Source organism: Asterias rubens, chromosome 20, assembly GCF_902459465.1.
Source record: "Asterias rubens chromosome 20, eAstRub1.3, whole genome shotgun sequence".
NCBI lineage: Eukaryota > Metazoa > Echinodermata > Asteroidea > Forcipulatida > Asteriidae > Asterias > Asterias rubens.
This window is the reverse complement of record NC_047081.1, coordinates 7,398,002-7,421,191: the sequence shown is the minus strand read 5'-3', so window position 1 is coordinate 7,421,191 and position 23,190 is coordinate 7,398,002. Positions and strand designations below refer to the sequence as shown.

The window sequence follows — 23,190 nt, the reverse complement described above, 5'->3', positions numbered from 1 at the left end:
ATCGACTTAAACCGATCTTCAAAAAAAAAAATTGGACAGTTCATAAAATTATTTCAATGCAGTACTTTAAATTCATTTTATCGAGAACTTCAAAGGCGAAATTGTCTCTACCAAACTCGAGGATGAAATCATATTTTGCTGGTTGCAGATTTAACTTGCATGACCCGCAGGGTCTTACTAATAAAGCAATGCAAACTTACATTGATGGTTTTTTTTTAATAAGCAAACAGCTTTTCAAACAAAATATTATTTAAAAAAGTAAGTTTGAATTTAAAATGGTATTTTGTTTTTAAACAACAACATTTCCACCCAAAACATACAGTGGTAATTACGTAAGAAAACATCTGTTTTTGAAACATAACATTATATTTAATCAAATGCAAAAAGTTTCTATTTTTTAAGCACTATTAAAAATTCAAGCTGAAAAATTCAAATTGGAAAATGTTTTAAGCCTGTTAAGGACTTGTTCTCTTATATACAAATAAATTTTATTTACACTTTTCATTCGTCACCATCCAGTTTTGGGCCTGTGCCCTATAACGCTCTACATGTTATTTATTGTGGAGTATTCTCTTATCCACATTAATTCAAGTGATGATACATCGTCAGTTTTAGGGAGAGTACTATTTAGTTTAAACTAAAGAGTACTATTTATTCAGTATAATCATCAAAAACTGTAAACTAATGTTATCTAAAAAATATTGACACGTTTCACTATTTCAAAGTGCCACAGTACAAATTCTTGATCATAACAGGTTCAGAAGAATCTTCATTTTTTTTTTTTTTTTTTTTTTACATTTCAATAAAATAAACCTGATTCTTTACCATCTAATAATGTGCAAGATTTCCAAAATACATAATAGAAACACCAACAACGAACTTATTTCCTCAATTTCGTCATCACTTTCATTTTCAATGCCCTTTGCGTTATGATAATTTACACAAGTACTGCAATTTACAGAAATAAAGTGACTGTTTTAGTAAAAATGCAACACGGTAGAGAATTGTGTTTCAGGTTTTGTGATCGCAGGGTGCATCATTATGATGTTGCCATGGATACACCTTTAATTCAAAACAAAGCAATTGCCTTCATATCTCTCTCACTGCCAACATGTATGTACACGAAACTTTATTATGATACAAAAATGTAGCAATGTTTTAATGCCGGTCGTTTTATACGTTTAACACACCAAAAACAAGTACAACGATATAAAAAAGAAATAACTTCAAACAAACTTGTAGGACCCTATTATTTTTTATTTTAATAACAATATTGAGTCCAAGTTCATGCAGTTTTACGGGAATTTTGGTCAATCGTTCCTGAATATCTGACGTCGTTGGTGGCGCTTTTTATCGCCTTAAAGGAGCGGGTGATGTCGGCATGAAGCTGCGGTTGTGATAGCTTTGGTCCTCTAGGAAAACAAGCGTCTTTAAGTGTTCAAAAGTTTGTCGTCTGCAAGTCAACTATACGAAACACTTTGCAAGTTGGGAGTTTAACGGAAGCCTCCTGCTAGTCGGAAGGTCTGCAATGACAGCTTTCAACCCCATCGTTGGGTGGTCGTAGGGGGTATCAGGACGCATCTCACATCACATAGAAACAGGCCCCAGTGCTCGTCTTTGTAATTCTATTATCTGTTTATACATAAATATAAATAATAATGATCAACATCAAATTAAAAACATTATAAACAACAAGAGAACTGACTATCGTTATAATGTATGTTTTGATTTCGGGGTAAAACAAAGAAAACTTGAATAAACTGGGACTCGAACCAACGACACTCGGATTAAAGTCCTGTGGTTCTACCAACTGAGCTATCTAACCCTTAATAACGAATATTACATAACTATAAAGAATAACCAAGAGTGTGTGTAATGTAATGGAGGTACACACGATAATTATCATTATAAAATCAAAACTTCTTGATTTTTGCATGAGTTTAATTACGATGTTGGTGTCTTTACCTGTCATTTCGCTACCGACTGCAGATTTCATGTACTGGCACGGCGCCCTGGTTTCTGGTTTGATGAAGGCGTGGCTAGAGCTAGCGTAATACTCAGGAGGGGGAGGTCTCATCGGCAAGTCTGTATCAACAAGAAAGTAAACGAATTATAATTAGTGACCAGTTCATAACAAGAAAGTAAACAAATTATAATTAGTGACCAGTTCATAACAAGAAAGTAAACAAATTATATTTATTGACCAGTTCATAACAAGAAAGTAAACAAATTATAATTATTGACCAGTTCATAACAAGAAAGTAAACAAATTATAATTATTAACCAGTTCAAGAAGGTAGGCTAAAATACACTGGACACTATTGGTAATTACTACAAAATAGTTATACGCATACTTGGTAACGAGCGGTGGAGAGCAGTTGAAATTATAAAAGATTGTGAGAAACGGCGCCATCTGATGTATTGTGTTTTTTTAGAAAGTTGTTGAGGCAAAAGTTTCACAGATTTGTTGGTATATACACCAAGTGAGAATACTGGTCTTAGATAGTTACCGAAGGTGTCCAGCGCCTTTAAGTATGTACCCATTGTAAGAGTTTAATGTTTGTTTGTAAAGTCATGACCCTATTGTGACCTCAGTCACAAAGACTCATCCGGCCATCATCAGGATGTCATTTACCGACATGGAATTTACCTGGTGTACACCAGGTTTGGAAATCCCTTCCCAGTTTTATACAGTGCGCAGGCATGGAATGTCAATTTTTTGAGAGGGTAAGGCCATTGTTTCACAGAGTGCACTTTCATTGGGCAAGATTAAAGTATGAAGCAAAAACCTGGTCGTTGAAATTGACACCGTGAGTGTTGTCCTACGTTATGCCGAAGATAGAATCCAAACTAATATATATTGTTGTGGAATATCACCAATTTGATTGTGTTTGAAGAAATGCGTGTTGAATTTAACACTATTTCGTGTTGAATTTAACACTATTTGGGTGTAGATTTGATTAATTTTTTGTTGGTATTATTATGTGTACACACCCATGGTGTAAAATTTTAACCCCCCCCCCCCCCAGTTTTTGGAGTGGGGAACTTTGTGAAGGGGCACCAAGGACAAGATTAGGGGTAACAGAGGCAATGGAATCCATGTAATTCCAGGCATGCAGTGTATTAACCGAGTTTTGCTACCGGCTTTAACTATCAATGGGTCTAGTTCATGGGTTGACTCTAAACAGGGTCAGTTTGACCCTCTTAGCGCCTTAGATAAAGGGGAATCTCGTGATCTGAAACCCTAGACACACTTTCTTGTAAATCGAAATAATTGTTGACAACAAACTGAGCACTTTCAGTGAGAATATTATTTTCACGGGAGTTATCAAACACTTCCTGTAATTCTCCATCTTAAACCACCGTCACGCCTATAGCAGTGGGGGTTAAACCTCTACCAACTCTCGGGGTACCATTTCTCAAAACTAACAGAATGCAGAAAAAAGTCGGGGTTCGATAAAAGTGACAATCGTAACATCTTTCCCCAGTGAATCACTCATCCAATGTTGTCAAAACAGGCACCCTGTGTGTGAAATACCTCAATAGTAAACCCTTGGGATTTAATTGATGATGTCTGTTATTATTGTTGACCAAAACGAAAGAGGACTAAAAACCAGCAAGAAGAAAATCCTATCAAATTGAGGAGTCGGAATCTACACAAAAACGAATATCTCAAAGGGGTTTCAAATTTCTTGTAAATGAACCACCATGGGTCAATATAATTGAATTGAAGTTTGGAATTAACCAGGAATTATATACTTCAGTGGGGCTTCATCATCTTCACCACGCGCAAAGGGGCGTTCATTTTAACTCACCACTTGTTTGTGTCATCATTGGAGGATCGCTCATGAAACGTTTTTGGTCTAATGTTGATGTGGTCCAATAGGAGCTACTGTTGTTATTACCGTCAAATGGAGATGTGTACGTTGGGCTGTGCTCTGGGCTGTTCTTCCTCATATCGTCAACGATCTATAAAAAGGGGGTGTTAGAAAACGACAGTTAGATTTGGCTGACCATTAGCCAATCACGCCTGTCTAAAACTGACCAGCTCATGAATACGTAAATAAACGCGGAAAATATAGACCAATGAGACTTCAGGTCGAGGGAAAGTTAGTGGGGGTAACGAGTACGTATAGGGCTAAATCTCGGTGACTTACGCGAAGGCGTTACTTTTATCGCCAAGACACCAACCGCGAATTCAATCATGAAAAGACCTCCATCAAAGCATTTTCAAATTAACACTAATTTAGGATTTTACATGGAAAAGTGAAAGCTATGAAGTTAATGTGTCGGAAAACCTCCCCAACATGATCTTGAAATCGCTCCTTATAAGACCAATGGAATGATCTCCACTTCCATATCTGGCGATGCCTCAGCAAGTGTAAAAATCGATCCCTGAACCCTTGAAAAGGGTTCTTTTGTCTGAAGGAGACGTTCATAAAACCTCTCTATATTTGGGCAATAATTTTAGACGTCTAATTCCCCAGGGATGGGCAACATTTTTGCTGAATCGTCTGATTTTCAGGCGTCTACTCGGTAAACAACAATAATGTTGCACTTTTGGTCAAGAGAGGGCGCTTCGAACTTGAATGGCGTTGGCTTATTAATAAGTGTGTAATTATTCAGTTTTTAGAAGCCCAGTGTTGTAAATTTAACAATATTATTATAGAGATGTATCAATCATTAAATAGTAAGTAATGAAAACCAAAGTAAGCACATCTTATTTTAATAGGTTCGTATTCGCATCCGTTAACAATAATGTACCTTATTTTGTTTATAAAGTTTAAATAAGCTCGTCAATAAGGTCTCACTCGAATTGAAAAGTATTTAATTTAAAAGCACTCATAATTATTTTGATAATTGGATTTTGTTTGAGTCATTGTTCAAAACCTACCTCTACAATTTCCTCATCGGAGGGTACGTTACTGCAATTGCTCTCTAGAATCAAAAAGAAAAGAAAAACACAAAACTCGTTTAGCATCACGAGGTTAACATCATTAAAATTATTCTTAAACCCGAGGAGGGGAAATAAACCTGAATGGTAGTTCAGTATTGAAACGGAAACGACGGTTTCGAAAGTAGAACAAGGGGAATGCACCACGCAACGACTTAAGACAGGGCGATTCAATGCGTTCAATCATTATAATAATATTGATCACCATTTGTTCTAACATTAATCACCATGAAAGCACTTTTAAGGAGGTCAAGCAGGTTTGTCGCACCCTTTTGTGGTGGCACAAAAAGTTAACTACTGCCCTACTTCTCACGGTAAATTTTGTTTTTATGGAAATCTCCCGGTTCTTCTTTCTGTCAGAGACCCCCCGAAACAAAACAATGCCCCTGTAGATAATACAAACTATAGACCAATACAAACAAGGATGATCTATACACCCCGCTGTTTGGTGAACTCTAACTGAGCTATAGCCACAAATAGAACAAAGGTATATAACGATGAGGAGGAAATGGAATTGAACGACTACTAACCAACCACAAGGAAATCAACATCAAAGAATTAACAAGCATTGATTAGTTCTAATGGTTAAATCAACACATGGACGACACGTGATAAGAGAGAGAGTTGTTGCGCCTAAAGGGTTTAGAAGGGTCTCCTTGCACTTTCGTCCACATGTAAATTATGAAACCTACAGTTTTAGAATCACTTACGTAGTGATTGCTTCTTTTGTTTCTTTTAAACTAAAAACTGGCTCAAACTAAAATAAATATCTGTACAAAAGATGATCGCTTTCATTTTCGCATCAAAACTGTGGACATTTCCGTATAAATTTGCTTGAAATTGCTCATCTTTAAAATCCGGTCAGAAAGAAAAAGTGATCTCTTACCTGTATCGTGGTGATCTTGATAACCATTCGATTCAGTGACGTCATCTTGTGATCTTCCATCGGCTATGTAATCCATCAGCCCCCTCCGTACGTAGAGGGGTGAATAAGCAGCGCCTCTGTTGCATGGATATGGGGGTGGAGGGCTTATAACTGATGCGGTTGGTGAGAGCGGGGATGGAAGGCTGGAAAGATTGCTAACTCTTGACGAGGTTGGGGAAGAGTACGGAGGAAGCTCGTGTCGCATTGGGGAACTCTGATTGCTGAATGTAACACTCGAATGCCAAACATCTGTAGAAATCAGAGAAAAACAATAAACCGATTATGTTTTAAGACCGCTATTAAAGTAAAAGACATCGAGTCGTGTAAATAATATGATTTCGACTGGGTTGACAGGATGGCTGACTTTGCAAGTCTCGATACAACCCAGAGTCAGGTTACAAAGCGAGTGGGTTAAACCTCAAACCCAAACAAAATAAAAACAAAATAAAGAAGTTATTTTCGTTTTATTGATATTTTTTTCTTCAACCACTATCGTGTTAATTACAGCATGTTCACATGATTATTGTTTGTCCACCTTCTACATCTCGATTAATTCCTGTATCGTACCGTGAGAAAATGTTCAACCAGGAATTAAAAAAACAACTATATATCACTTTCATTTTCAGCGGCTTGTGTGGATGGGTTTTAACAGTGACGTATAATGTTGGTAGATGCACCAGTCCTGTATAGTCACAAAGAGCTGATGACTTCCTTGATTTGTTTCTCTCCAAACAACATGATCCTGTTTTCTGTTTGTGTTTTTTTTTTCCACGGTTGGGCCCTGAAATCAACTCACTATTCAAGGTTTTGGCAATGCACGCGATTGAAATATCCAATAAAGTTTCCTGCACGAAGGAAATTCTTGCATGTACATGTAATAGTAACTTTAATTGCAACTAAGTATGTACCTTTAAAAACCAATACAATCCGGATAACAATTCTAGAAAGTGGTGGTTTGGCTTTCAACCAGGTTTTGGGGTATGATTTGTTGCAACATATTTTAACCAATCAGGGAGCACATTATAAAATTTGGGTACTGGGCTTACCTGTATTCATCTGTGATTGGCTGACTTCGTTATGCTCTTTCCAAAGCTCAGGTGAGAATTGTTGAGAAGTCGGATGGTGCGTGGACGTAATACTGTCTCGAGTCTTTACAAAAGAGAATAAAACGAAATCAACTTTAGTTAGAAGAAGTTGGAAGAATTAATTAATCTAAGTTGGCTCCTGTTTCTGCAGTTATCATGATTGAAATTCCATATGGATTTCTACGCTATTGGGTAGAGACGATTATGCAATAATGGAATGCTGTATTGAAACAGAGATTATTTTCTGCAAAATAAAATCCGGCTAATCCTGGCAAACTATCTCTCAATTAAAAGTTTGATTGTCCGGCCAGCAGGACCACAAGTTTGGTTGTCATGTCACCAGCAATCCAGCTCGTTCACTATTTTCAATTTTCCTTTTGTATTTACTTCACATCTCTAATAACTTTTACTTCTCTTTTGTTTTCTTCTCAAAGCGCATAGGGACTTCTCTGTGATTGTGATATGCGCTCTACAAAAATTTTTCATATTATTATTCACTGGTCTATAATTCATATTCCAAATGAACTTAATGTTTTTCAATTCAAATAAATGAGTGTGTTTTACCTACTTTTGGGTCTGTTCCCACCAGGACAGATGAGCCACTTGACTTAGCATGGGCCCATTAATATGGTAAGTGGCCTCGTCTGTCCTAGGCAAAAAAAATACGCCAACCAGACCTCATTTGAGTGAAGTTTGACTGGTCGCCTGTCCTTTTAACTTGTTGTCATTTGGCCAGCGGGAGGGGGGGGGGATCCGAGTATGATTCGAACCAATTACCGTGTCAAGGGATGTGTTTTAAACAACCAAACGCACAAAAGTAAAGCCGATTCTGAGGAAGTGCAAGCAAAACGAAGTTTGACACTCACCTGGAGAATTCTTGATTGCACTTTGAATAAACTGGTCTTTGGCGATCTTCTGATAGTCCTACTGGTCTTCTTGTGTATCGTACTGCCATCACCCACTGCCAAATCAAGATATACAATTGCTTTAACCAAAAGTCATTCCAAGAAACATTAATATTTATATGTGTAGCAAGTCAAGACAAACATGCATTCATGTTTAGTAAGCGCCTTAATATTTTCTAGATTGTGGTATTTTTATAATCGTACCATACTTTGTATTATCCTGTGGTTGCAAAAAAAAAATGGAAAAAAAAAGAAGAAAAAAAAAATTAATTCAGCTCACCAGGTTTGCTTTTTCTCGCCTTCTTCGGAATCAACTTGTAAATCTTGTAAGCATCGTTCCCTTTACTCTTCCCCTGATCCTTGACCTCAAGAATGTCCGGAAGTGAATTGATTGCACACCGGAAGTTCGCTTTCCAGATCTTGGGATTCGCCTTCGGGCAATTGGATACCGGGTCGTATTTTTCTGTAATAGCAAAAAAATGCAAACATATTCATTTGGTTTTCCCCTTACACCGATGTGTGTTAGCACTGTATACTCGGCACTTTCTCGAGTTTCATAAAAAAAAATCACAGACATACTACTCGGGCGGGATTCGAACTTTGCGTACTTTTCCCATCACAGACGACTAAGAGGCAAGTCTAACACCTCCTTCTCGGAATCCTTTTTAGAACGCTTGAGTTTAAACACTACCATTGACCTACTTTCTTCAATCAAATTTAACACTCATAAAATGTGTATTCATATCAAGCGACAGTAGAACACTACATGCAATCTTATCATACTTTGCTGACCCTAACCACATTTCCAAGGGGCTATAGCATAGTTGTGGTTTTTGCCTCAGCTGAAAGAGTTACCGCACTTTTTTAACTTGAAAGTTGAAGCGATCACATCGTTTGCCGTATGGGAACTTGATGATTAATACATGAAAAATTGATATTCAGGGATTTGTTTGATGGTGGTGGAGCGATTTCACAGCTGGGGGCAGGGCCAGCAGGATTAGGGATTAGGTTCGTAGTTAATACTGTATGTATGGGAAGTCCGTCCTTGACAATGAACCTGAAGTGAGTGTGGACAAGTATAAGGATGAATGATGCAGCAACCTTTGGAAGTGTGTATTTGGAGGAGGGGCGGTTGGCAATCGTACAAAGTCAATACACTTTATTGGATGCCTAGAGACATGTGGAACTTTTCCAGAGTGTGTATTCCAAACAAAATAATCTACACTGACTCAATAGCGGGAAAGCAATCACAACACAAATCAATCAACTGAATCTTAAAAAGAATTAGTAAGAATATTTTAACGATGACGACAGCAAAGCAAAAAGAAAAGAAAGGAAGACAGCGAGAGCCTATAGAACTTTAGTTTATTGAAACTTTGTTTCCCACTCAATGGCTTAAAGTCCGGGGTATTCTTTTTTTCTACAGAGGGTATATTCCGACCTTGAGATGGTACTGTCAATCGGTTTGGTATGTGCACGTGTGTGATTGCGCAATATTGTATGAACAGTCAAGCAACACCACTGTAATGCCCCAATGGCTCTGTGCTTTCATACGCAACAACGGGGTGTACGGGTGTATAATTCTGAAGAGATCGCGTGCGTGGATCAAGCATGACATTTGTGTTAAGTATTTTGTATTAGGCTTCTTCTCAGTGGTTAACTTTATTCTGTTCAGAGATATGTCAAATTGGATGTGCTTTAACCATGGAGGAAGGAAAGTAAAACGAAATTTTGAGAGAAAGTTTGATTAATTAGAGTTTTAGTTTGACATATTTTGCTTTTCCTTTCAGTTCCAAGGCGCTGGTATAATGGTGGGGATGATTTAATAAAGGTATGGACAAAACAAACTTCCAGTGGGAAGAATTTGAAATCAAACTTTAGTTTAAGTTGATTTAATCTTCATTGTTCACTGGCTCTGAAAGTTTGGTTAATTATATATATGTGCGAGTTCTGAAGATATACTGTTGTGTTATGGTTCATATAATTTTCATTTTAACTTATTTACAAAAGGACTTAAAAGTGTTCACAAATTGTATCATGTTGAAACTGTGAATGACCACATACACAACAAAAACGACTGAAATGATTTGGTTTGAATTTACAAAAATATGGGCAACCGTTAGGCCCTAAGTCAGCGCTGCCAAATGTAAATTGCAAAAGTACGAAACATTAGTACTCTAAAATCGTAAAGTTTGTTGAACTCTCTTCTCAACCGCTGAATCTGATGCTGTTTTTTTCATCCCCATGGCTAACTTAAAAGGTACTCTTGTTGTTCTATTGTTGCCAGGTTTTAATGTGACGCAATACAGACCCTAAAAATAAAACATCCCAAAAGAACTGACGGATTCTCCATCATATTTTCTGAGCCTTTTTTTCTCTCCCTTTTTGAATGACCCCCTGCGACCCGAGAGAGAGTCACGAGTTGTTCACGTAATTTGACTGGGCCTTTACAGAATCAGCGGCGCGCGCCGTAAATCGACACCGCTCCACCCACGCATTCTTTAGTCTTCACTTCGCTGTGGAGGGGCTTTCTGTTCCGTGTTCTGTACCACCACTGTGATGTGTTGTTTGACAATAAACGGCATTCAAGTTTGTGTACTTGTTTGAAAGAATATGACGACCTTCAAATATTTTGGGGATGCCGTTCCGATTATGCAATAGAGTGGTTGAATATGCTGCCTGGAGAATGGGAACATGGGAACATGGGAACATGGGAACATGGAAGCAGTTTTCTGTTATTAAGTATTGCCTAATGGTGTGGAAAGTAAACCTGAAAATATAAATTGCGGTTTAGCTAAAACCCAGTAAAGTGTTTACAATAGTGAAGCTGTCAGCAAAAAAGATTCATAAATCATAGAACGCTTTATACACATTTTTAATGTAATCCAATTTCAACTTCGTGTTTCTAATTTCTCAAATTCAAGTTAATGTTGATCGAAAATTAAAGAAAATAATTATCACTAATAATGAGTTATACAACGTCGACACGATGATCTACACATTGTTAAAGTTTTCTTTCAGTTATAGTTCATCTTGCTTTGATTGGCAAGAGTCGTTAATGACATTTTCAGAGCCAGCCTACTCGTCTTTTTAAAAAAAATTTTTTTAGAACATGTGGGAAATTGGGAGTCTGTCCTGGTAAAAAACAAAAGTGGTATCATTTTGCACAATGGATCAGACATTGTCTGACATTGCCGGGGCATAGACTCGTTGAGAGTCTGAGAGAACACACCCATGGTTAAAGTTACACTGACAGTTCATCAACATTCAATCAAGAAAAATTGATAATCAATTAAAGTGTTAAAGAAAGACATGGATTAGAACACCACGTGGGAATTTTAACATCCATGACAACTTGCTAACCTCTCGGCCAAACTAGGGCAACCGTACATAGCAATTCTGCTATCTGACGGCAGCTGTAGAGAAACAGTTTTTCAAAAGTAAACCGTCGCACGTGCGTGTACTTCTCTGCCAAACACGAACGGTTGCCGTTTACTCCAGTGTCATTTGATGTTGTGTATGTTATGAGTTACTGTGTAGGCCCGTACTATTTGGAGTGAACTTAGAAGCAATGGACACTAGAATGGTAAATACTCATAATATTTATTAGCATACACAACTTACTTGGTAACGAGCAACGGAGAGCTATTGATTTTGTGTGGAAACGGCTCCCTCTGAAGTAACGTAGATTTGTAGAACTAGTTAATTTCTCACTTTTAAAACACTTCAGTCCTGAAGCCTTTTATTTGGGTGTATAAAAGCACACACATTTTGTGCAATAAGGGTGTTTTTCCGTTCATTATTTTCTTGCAATTTCGATGACCAATTAAGTTAAAATGTTCACAAAATATTTGTTATTTTATGCATATTGGGACACCAACTGGTCTTTGACAATAATGAATTACCAACAACGTGTCCAGAGCCTTTAACGCTCCACGATTGAAATATTGATTTCATATTATCTGTCATTAGTTCGAACGTAATCACGAAAATGTATAAACCTCTGAACTGAAAATAATCAAACAAAATAAAAAAGAACTCAGAAATGATTTAACAAAGGAACTCGAGTGTGGAAATAAATATTTCCACGACTGGGAACTATTTATTCAGCTGTCTCTGGGACGCAGAAATGTTTCTCTTTTACTTTCCTTTTCCTTCAAAGTATTAAAATGGCATATTTCGACCCAAAACGAAATCAAATTCGACGCAAATTAACATTCCGTTTTCATTTCAGGGTTTTTAAATTTACCTCGTATTATAGTTTACAAAAGCGTGGGTGTAGAAGAGGGAATCCCATGCAATGCATTCGAGCAAATCACTTCTGGTGTTACAGAATGTCCACCCACGCACAATTAGTCCCTGGGAAAGTACAAAGCATATTTTATGGCAGACTCATGCTTTGTTTAAACCGAGGGAAACCCCGTTCATTTTTTCTTTCTTTTTTTCAAACTGAATTTAATGACCGTGGAGTTTCTTGTCGGTTTCTTTTCGGCCGTGTGATTCACAAAGTACCTCTTTTTTATTTCATTAGTAATGTTGTTTAGAAAAAAAAAAGATTCCTGCGAATCGAGTGCGTCCCTTCAGCTTTTGGCAAATATGATCGTTTTTTTTTTTTTCTTCGGTGAAAAACAATAATCGTGTTTTAAGTTCAAGCAATGTGTCGATGGTGCAGTGCAAGTGCAGCGCATAATTAACTTAAGTCAGACTTGTGTCAGTCTTTTTTTGTTTGATCTTCAAATAGGCCTATAGTGTTTTATTGTACATCTCTGTATGTTTTATTTGAGCCAGTGAAAGTCTACTTAATAATTAAACGCATTCTATACGTTACATGTTATGACATTCACTTTGACGAGAGACGAACCTCCCAAAATCTATACCTGAAGGTCAGTGTTTTACCTCAGTGTTCCAGCTTTCCTTGCAATTACCAACATTTCGCAATACTGACTCCTTTTACTCCAAAACATGATGAGATCATCCTCTTCTCCCCGTGACAAGAAAAAACAAGTTCAAGTATTCCTCGTCCCACGTTTGAAAGATAACAAATAAATCCACAAACTTGAACATGTTACGGAAAAACAACTCCTGTGAGCAGGCCCTACCTTTTTTGCAATGACAACCGGGGGAATTTGGGTAAAGGCCCGGACTCCTTTACCAAAGTCACAAACAAAGTTGTTTGTTCGCTTCAGGCTGGTCTTGTGACATTGACTCAGCTTGTTTGAGCAGCTTCGTAGGTCATAAAACTTGCCACTAGTCGCGGGCCGTGATCTATCGCAAGTACAACGCCCACGCACCAAAACCTGGGCCCATTGCGGTGTTGAGGGTCGACCGTTGCTAGTCTATGAATAATGCAGTTTTGGGAATGAATAGTGTTGAGTGTTTCACTGGTTCGCCTGTAGGTACATATCGAATGTACGTTTTGTTATTGGGTGCCAGTTAAACATGGCGTTGGTAATGCAAGTGAAGCGCCGCGATCGTACTTATTTTGTTCTGAAATAACATTCATGTGAATTATGCTACGTATTGCCACGTACCCCCCCCCCCGGCCACTTTAGAAGTGGGGGTGGAAGGGGGGGGGTTGATAATTATGTTCAAATTATTTCCCAACTAAAACAAATGTAACCCTTTTATTTCAGTATCAAAAACCGTAGAGGAGAACCTCCAAGGAAAAATAAACCAGAAATCGCTTTCCCCGGAAGTAATTATACACAATTAGTCAAGAATTCAAGCAATGCTTCTGACAATATTCCATTTCTGAACCTCAGGCTCAATAACCAATAAAGAATTAAGAATCAACTTGTAAAGTGATCCTGCTGTTATATATTACGCCCACTCGATGTATCCTCGAACAACTCTGTAACATTAACCACTGGTGGGAACAAATCACTTTACGCTCTAAGTATTTGAACATCCATCTGAACTAATTAGATTACTGGCCGTGACAGTCTTTACCAAGTACTGGTGGGGGGATGGTAGGAGGGGGGGGTGGTATCACCCCACCCACCCACACCAGAGGGTGTCAACCTCGCTGCAGCACGGAGTATTGTCGTGGAGTTTGAATTCTTATTGTCCCTTGGGTTTGAGTTTTTTTACTCTACGGTACCGAAGTGCCTTAATTTCGTTCATGATTCATTTTTTCCGTAGTATATTCTTACGAATGGTTTTTGAATTGAATAATTGTATAGGCATATCTGGTAGATAGGTCTTTGATATCCTGGATAGGTCTTGACCAATAATTACAACCGGGATAAGGCCCCCCCCCCCCCTAATTACTGTCTCGGGTATTGATAATATGGATCAAAGTGACATCTTAAATAGACCTTCAAATCAGATTGGGGACCCCCATGAAGTCCACAATTTGCTTTTATGGGATCCTCGCGCCAAATATTGTGCAAGTTGTTTGGTATACTCTTGAAAGTAATGTTGTTTGCGACACTGGTGCTATTCCATGGTTGTGAGCTTAATTACCTTCGCCTTATTGTTGTTGAACTTCTCAACAGATGTATTCTGCGTTTAGTGAAGAATGATGTATAGACCATCCAAAGAGTGGCATCTTATCAAGCGACAGAATATTCACTAAGATCTTAGATTGCAAAACGTTTACATGAATGACAGTTTTTCTCAAGATAACTTTAACAACGGCAGACTGAAAATCAAAATTGATTTCCATCAAAAAGTGACATGAAGATGTATTTTTCATTATTGTGGAGCATGTTTTCGATCTCTGTAAGTGACAACTTGTCAGTGACAGACCTTTTGCAAAGATAACAGTTATTTAACCATGTGTTTGGAAGAGATTCCAGTTTTTATTTTCTTATATTGCGGAAGTGAGACTAAAAAGTATAAAAGTATAATCGCATTGTAAGTCAATCATCATAAAATGTAAAAGCATTTCCCCTCTTCAAACAGTCAATTCGGATCATGTTATAAATTTTAATGAATATTTACTCCTGTACAATTGCTTCCAAAAACAAAATTATTTTACCAGTTTTTGGAGGAATGAAAATAGAAGGTGATCGTCAGTGTTTTTATGACGTGGGAGTTTGGAAGGAAATGTTTCAACACCCTGCTCTGTTTCTTAAACCAAAACAATTGTGTAATATTGCTCTAAGTTTCCTCGTTTTGATGAAAGTCTGTTCCTTGTTTCGACGCATGGTTCTTTCCTTGAGCGAAAACACTCCCACTTTAAGTTACCGTTATCACTCTGCCCTTAAAAACAAATCATTTTGTGTGGGAAACTTCCCCTTCATCCCAAAATAAGTACTGTTTAAATTATGTGAGTTCACATTGGAAGCTGTTTTACAAAACCTGATCAGGTGTGTCCTGCACCGATGGATATAGAAAATTGTCTAAGAGGATCGGAAAGACTTTATTTATTTTTTAATTAATGATAAAGAAGAATTGCAAACATCAGAATTTAGACTTGAAATTTTGTTTATTTATTTATTTATTTGTTTTATTTTTTTTTTCCACACAGTGACTATACCTTTATTATTGATCATCTCGTAATATCTTGCCCTGGCTCACAACATTTTGAGAGGATCGACAAGTGTTATTTCTAATATTTAAAAGTTAAAATAAAAACAATTGGGAATGATGGGTTAAAGCGGGTTTATTCATCCCACAGTCGCTTTCTTATTGATCATTTATTCATATCATGGCCCAACCATTCGAAAAGGATCAATACGTCTTACTCAAAAAACATTTTTTTTAAATAAATGCACAAGTCCGTTTTGTGACTTAAAATTAGAGAATTTATGATAAAGCGACTGAGTTTTTTAAAGGCCTTTACAACAGTGACTACATTATTGATTTTCTCTCCACATCATGCCCTAACTCACACCTAATCTGTCTTCATATTATGTTTTAACTACCCACCCCAAATAAACATGATTTTATTTTAGAGATGTGTGAAAACAAGAAGCCTTATGCTAACTTGATCAGTTCTATTTACTTATTGATTTTCCCATCAAGCTTCAATGATAAAGTGACATATCGATTTCCACAGTTTGTTTTCTCATTGCATAGAGTTTGTATAATTTGTTTCGCTCATCAAAAAGCGCCCACTTCACAATCCAGTGTTTAGAAATCGATTGATATTCAATGCATATTTAGGGAACAATTTGTTTATTTGCCTTTTTATTTAATGCTGAACAGGCTGTTTTTATGACAATATTCACTGTTTTAAATATGTGACCAATTCAAACGGTGGTGGTTTAGCTTCTCACGCACCCAAAATCGCAAAGGAAATATTTCGCCATTTCACGCAACAATTTATATGAGAAAACTTTTCTTTTCGAATCGACAAATATTGAGCTGCACAACGCCAGTGTTTTTCCATGTTTGAACGGATTACATTTCAAATTAATTCATATGCATTTTAAAAACACTTAATAAATCAATCAATTCATTTTGTGGATTGGTCCTAATCTACTCCCTTTCTGATGAGAGTGATTCATGGACGCGAGGAAAGAAGTACTGTATTTTTTTTTATGTGATAAGTTTCTAAAAATCAAAGAGATTTAAAACAGGAAAACAGGAGAGTCTGTAGCTGAAATAATTGATGATTTATTGAAGGAAAAAAAGCACGTTGTAGTTCAAGCCTCGAGAGATGACTATAAAAAGAGTGGCCGATCCACCACCACACAAACTCTTTGGGTTAGTATGAAATTAGTTTTATTTATGTTCTTAAACGATTTAATTAATACCATAACACAACATAAGAAAACACAGTGTTTTCAGGTATGAAGAAAGTAATCTCAGTATGGTTGAAAAGCTTGTCACATTCTTCTAATAATTCTTCTAATTTGTAGTTGATGCGAGAGCTGAAAACACAACGTTCTAGTGGAGATAGATCACAGGCGATACATGATTTGTTAGGACATAAGTAAACAGTGGTTTAAGAGAAAAATATTCATTCGAATTGAAAATCAAAAACCTTTTGAAGAGATGACTTACTTGTATGGATGGCCCAAGCACGAAATAGCGATGCATCTTTGTCACAAGTCCAGCCGTGTCTTGCGGCATGTTTCCAGGGTATCTTAACCAACTGTTCCTTTTCATCCAACCACTCCAAGCCGGGTATGGTTTTCTCAACGATGTTACGGATGAGCCATGGTCGCAGACGCATCCTTTCGACCGGGCGAACCGACGAGATGGACGGGTTCAGGACCCTCGTCCCACCGCTGGTGCTGGTGGGGTAAATGGTGAAACTGGGCGGTGGAGTGGACATCAGTGCCGGCATGCTTTGGTTATGTCTCCTCGGAGTTCTGGTGATAGATCAGACATTGAATTTGCTGTTTAAAACAAATTAAGACCGCTCAAAATGTCACAAAATTTAACATTTTAAAAGCCAAAACATTTATACCACTAAACAGTTTGCTTTTGAGAACAGCTGTACACATTTTGGGGTAACATTATTGCTCTTTGCCATGTCTTTTGTTGCCGTGCATAACTTCATAATTAGTCACCCCTAAAACGTCAGAGCGGAGAGTAAATGGCAACTTGTGATCACTTTTCATCAAAATTGTGAGGTAAAGCGTTTTCTTTTGACTTTCCACCGCACTTCCATTATACACCCTTGTCTTAGTCACAAAGTGGTCCTAATACATGCGAAGATATCATATTCAATGTCAAATTCTCGCTGTCTTAGTGTGTCGCTGAGTTGCGAAATCTTTCATAGACACCGCACCCTCGGCGACCTATATACATATAGAACCGTGGAGTCATCCGCCGCCATTTTGCTTTTACGGGAGGCGTATATACGACCATCAAACACGTTGCTCGAAACAGTTTGGCACAGTTATTCACGTTACTGGTGCAATGTAAAAGTCGGGCTATACAGAAAAATGATTGAAGTTTCAAAACTATATACACACCAGTATTGGACAAGAGATACAAACGGGCAGTTTGAAAACGGGGATGGGAGATGAGAATACCACATCGAGGAAGGCAGTTGTTAACAACAGTCGTCCATTTAAGAAGGCTTGGGTGTGACCGTCCAAAATAGCTGGACCATCTTCAAGTTCAAAACTTCACTGAACTATTAGTTCACATCGGTGCGATAAAAGAATATTTGCTAGCATCCAGTCTATTGAACACTTGGAGGTATAGCTGGTATATGAACCACAGCTTAAGTGTTCATAACGACAAGCAACTCTACCAGTTACCTCTTTCTAATTTGAAGAGCACCTGTCTTTTCTTTACGGCCGCAAAGTCGAAACCACAAAAGTCAAGTCTAAACTCAAGGCCATTAAAACACAACAAAAATATTTACTGTATATAAATACAATATTTCAAAAGAGAAAGAAATACATACAATGCTGGCGTATGTTGACGCCACACGGTGAGAAATCCTGTCTTGGAAACCTCCCAAAAAAGCAGAGAGAACACCCCGGTTCAAACTTGGATGAACCGATGAAGTGAAAGAAACTATTGAGCACCGCTTTCAAGTCTACACGTGAATACCCTAAACGTTTGGAACCTCCCACTTCATGTGACGTAGCTCGGAGCTGCATTGTGATTAGTGAAACGTCACTTTCGCGTCAGCCAATGGGATGACTTGTAGGCTGTACCTCAACTTTATGAATGGAGACCGATCACAATCAGCGCTGTTTTCCAAATCACTGATTTTCGACCATCCATATTTTAACATAAAAGGATTGACCATTAAGAACTGATTCAAGTCTCACTTGGAGATTAATATTTCTGTCAAGTCATACAGTCCCCTCTCCATGTGTCAAACGTACACCCACACACACAGAAGCAACTGCAGTGCTGCCTGACAACAGGGGTCACGTGACTCACATGACCTTGCCTTTATTGATGGCACATTCACAAGTCATGTGAGTTATAATTACTACACGTGGACGTACCACCATGTGTTCAATGTCTTGTTGTTCTCTATTCCGACCGGACTCCAGCCCCCCCCCCCCCCCACATAAATATTACAGGGTCTTACATCAGAAATTAATGTTGTACATTGCAGTCAAACACGATTGGTGACAACAGCTAACAGCCAACAACTTTCACACGTAACTCTATCAACGTGATTCTATCATTCCAGTACACTATTAGACAATATTGGCTTGTCTTGTTTTAGAGAGAAAATTTTCTACCTAGTTTTTTTTTTTTTTAAGTCGATCTCAGAACAGCTGATAATAACGATTTAGACCTTCAACCTTCAAAGTTAAGTAAATGAGAATGCCAGTTGTATTAAGTGATTATTCCCCAAACGGAATGATATCACTGTCAAATCTTACTCTTTGGTCAAACACTACAGTTTACTCGCTCTGTCCTTGCTCTGTGCTCTAATAGATGTTAAACTTACTGCGGGGATGAAGAATATTAATGTTGGTTATCCTTGCTCTTGAAAGATATGTACATTTCTAAAACCAGCGGCTACAACCCATCGGTGCAAGGGTAACACCATATTCATATTACTCACTGAACAACTAGGTAACGCTGTATGCCTATACACATAAACGATATCAGTTTGACTAAGAACCCTAACTGGCTATTCAAACCATAGAGCAAGAAACAGAAACTGGGATAATCTGGCCATGGTTTGAACTGTTCCCAGACCACTGAGACAAACTTGCGACCCTCAAGCTTTCGACGAAATTTATTTTTAACCACGACGACACAAAAACTCATCTAAGACAAAGGATGTCCAGAGAAACACAAGGCCTGGGCTTTCCTGGTATTCTATCTAAACTGGCAGGAAATAGGTTTGTGCGCAGAAGATAATATGAGGGTTTTTCCGAGGATTGGTTTGCTAGACCCTGGTGCAATGGTGCGAATCTTAGCCTTATCCCGAGTACAGGTATTGAAAACGCAGAAGTAATCTTAAAGTAACAGATAAACTTAATAATTAGCAAATTCAAGACAAGGTATACGTTTGTGGTTTGTCAGACCAAAGAATGACTGTTTGGGCAAAGGAGTTTCCAAAATAAAGCTAAGATTGATTTGAAGTTATTCCTTGTTTGTTTTTTTGTCCAAACATCTGATGCAACTTTGTTTAATTTCAGCATCATTGACAGTGCAAATAACGGTGTAAGAAAAGTGATGACCTAGGCCTCTACTACATGTAAGTTTCCACGTGTTGCGCAAAACAGGTGAAAAGGGGAAGACATACTTTTAAGTGTTTTACATTGGCAAACCGATTACAGTAAGTTATTTCCAATAGCCGATCATAACTCTTTAAAAAATAAATACGAATCAGGTTGCGCAATAATGACACCAAAACCACCCACGCAAACGTTGGCACGTGACGGGCAGGGGGGTCCTTAAATACCCCCAAAGACCCGAACTAGTTTTTTTGACAAGTAGACAAAACCTCAAAGTAACGTGTCCTTACACAGGAGTATGCACACAAATAATACATAATAAACATTGCGGTTGGGCAGTGAATTCCTCATCATTTGCTAATAACCTAAACAGAAGATAATTAATTTCCAATATTGAAGAAAATTTATAAATCACGTCTTGGAACTGGCCGGTACAAATATCCTTACATCTTATTTTCAAAATGAAAAACGTCTCCACTAAAATTAAATGTCTCAGTCTATGAACATTATTAAAGTCAACACAACATTATAAAACATCTTTGCGGTTTGACCGATTTTATGATGAAAAAAAAAATGAAACATCGAGTCTTACCTCAAGTTGGTGAAAAGAGAAGTAAGTGTAGATAATGTTCCAAGGAAATGAGCCGAGAGCCAGGAGCACTAACACCACCGCTCACTATGAGTCACATAGACACAGTGAGTATACAGAAGGAATCCCGCTTTTATACGGCTATCCCCGTCCCAGCTTTGTAGCCACTTCAGAAACTAAGCCCGCCCATCATAGAGTTCCCCGTGCTATAAATACAATCCCATTGATAAGATCGGTCGACGTAACGTGAACTTCACCCTAATCCGTTGCATATTCATAGCCGTTGCGGAGTTCCCACCGGCGCTGATTGGTCGGCTGGAGAGTGTATACCATATAAGGTAAAACGGGCGGTAGCTCTTGTGAGGCGCTTCCGGAGGTCCGGAAGAGATTTTTATGAATGAATCGCTATTGAATGGACACGTGCTCGTGACGACACAATTGAATTAGATAATGGTGCTTATAAAAAAAGCAATGCACAATGCAAGCGGTGCGCTGGGGGTATTCACGAAGTGTTGAATGTAGTCAAACTGTTGAAGGACATTAAAGGCTATATAATAGCAGGGAAATCCGAGTGTGAAACGACTGGGGAATGATTTGACTTCAGGGAGGATTAAAATGTGGTTAACTTCCATAATGACCGTTATAAATAAATGAATGAAAATAGAAGAAGAAGAAGAAGAAGAAGTGCATTTTATTTTATATATACGAATTTCAAAGACAATTTGTTCTTTACTTTGATTTGAGTTTATCTATACATAGGTTTTTGCATTATACATTTTTTTAACTTGGGGACAAAACAAAACTGAAGACGTGCTGATTTATTATTTGAAAACATAGTGATAATTTTTGTTTTAACACAAATTTATTAATTTATTGTGGGTAAAATCAAAATTATGATTATTTATCGCTGGTATGTTTTTATATCATGCGGTGTTATAATGTTTTGAGGCATTTTTACACGAATTTGCATAATGTATCCTATACATACTGCAAATCGAGCTGTATTGTTATATTTCACAATTAATAATAACGGTTAATAAGGTTAATTTATTCATTGGCCTAGTAAAGTTATGCAATGATTAACCATTGATTGAATGATTGTATTAAGTTTTCCGTAGATGGGTTATTAATTTTGTATTGTGAGAAACGATTATCCTACTTCTGTTTTATATACTTAAGGCTTTATCGACTTCCGTTGTGTAATCTAACCAAAGCAAATAATGATATTATTGTGTGTGTTAAACGAGCTTGTACACTATTGGTAACTACTCACATACATGTAATATTTGTTAGCATAAAAACACAGGTAACGAGCAATGGAGAGCTAATGATAGTATATAAAACATTGCGAGAAACGGCTCCCTCTGGAGTAATGTAGTTTTTTGAGAAGGGGGTTATTTCTCACTCTCAAAGATTTCGGGCAGGCATTTGAAAGCATACAAACTGTATGTAGTACAGAGATAAGTGTATTTTCTCTTTCAGATATCTTGCAACTTCGATTAACTATTGCGTCCAAATGTTCACGACTAGATTTTTAATTTTATTCATATGTTGGAAAATGGGATAGTTTATTCGACAATAATCCAACATTCTGATAAATATTTATCTCGATCTTCATTTTGTTCAACTGTTTGCTTGCCCTTTACAGTTTCACCGTTTTGTGATTTTATTTTGATTTGATTGAACTTTTGTATTTTGTATTTTTTCTTAACTAAAGTAATGTGTCCTGACTGTATGACGTTCTTTTTCTGATTTTACAATCTCGCCCCATAAGGTGATGGTATTTGACATGATTGATGTATCAATGATAAAAACATCATTGTTAAATTTAAGTCCGAAAGTTTCTGGAAATGAAGTTCATAAAACATTTTGTCTATGAAATAATTCCTCTGAAATCACTCATTGTTTAAACCTATTAAATTAACATCTGGTTTTGGTTGTTGCAACCTAGGGATACAAAAGCTGAAAATGTTGCATATTAATTTTTTGTTATTCATGTATTTGGTTGATTACGCAAAATTTAGTGATGAACGCTGTTCATTTCTTTGGCTCTAACGAATCCTGTATAGCACCTTTAACATTATCACTATCAAATTGTCTCATCAAAATCATGGTGTAAAAAATGCTTTTCTGGACGGGACAAGGTTAAAAATTATCAATTCATTTTTTTTTTTTTTTTTCAGGAAGTATTACAAAACTAAAAGTTGCAAAATGAAAGGATCTTTAAACAACTTTGTATAGCTTTAAGAATAATGTGACAATGTGAACATATCTCGTGCTGCACCTTCCTTGTAATAGCTATCTAGGTACTCTCTTAATGTACAAGAGTGAAAAAGCACTCTTTGAAGAGCCATATGAAGGACAACTCTTTTTCGAGTGGTCTTCCGCTCTTTAAGATTGAATTTTGCATCTTTTTGAGGGATTTTTCACTCTCTCCTGGAGTGAAACCCCTCTCTAAAAGAGTGAAATAACCACCACCCTTTTTGAAAAACCGTATGGAGGACAGCTCGAAATGTAAAGAGTGGTGTATTTCACTCTTTTACATGTAGAGAGTATGTTTGCTATAAAATTATGTTCAAACTATCCCCTACCATCCCCTGCATGCACCACAGAAATTGGATTACAATTACAAACATGAGATGTTGTCTTTGCACTCCCAAAATGAAA

General features: G+C 37.3%; 1 protein-coding gene across 4 annotated transcripts; it reads right to left on the bottom strand.

The window, feature by feature from the left end:
* Positions 1-772: 772 nt before the first annotated feature.
* On the bottom strand, positions 773-20,611 carry LOC117303887. 4 transcript variants are annotated; one of them, XM_033788327.1, is made up of 10 exons: positions 20,527-20,611; positions 16,825-17,135; positions 8,150-8,332; positions 7,831-7,925; positions 6,926-7,028; positions 5,841-6,128; positions 4,895-4,938; positions 3,816-3,969; positions 1,966-2,085; positions 773-1,632 (listed from the first exon to the last, which is right to left on the bottom strand). In XM_033788327.1, the coding sequence occupies exons 2-10, from the start codon at positions 17,108-17,110 to the stop codon at positions 1,583-1,585; spliced, it is 1,323 nt and encodes a 440-aa protein (XP_033644218.1). In that variant the 5' UTR covers positions 17,111-17,135; positions 20,527-20,611; the 3' UTR covers positions 773-1,582. The 4 variants fall into 4 exon arrangements, with proteins under 4 accessions (XP_033644218.1, XP_033644217.1, XP_033644219.1 ...); XM_033788326.1 differs by lacking the exon at positions 20,527-20,611 and adding an exon at positions 18,185-18,293; XM_033788328.1 differs by lacking the exon at positions 20,527-20,611 and adding an exon at positions 17,745-18,008.
* Between the last annotated feature and the right edge of the window lie 2,579 nt (positions 20,612-23,190).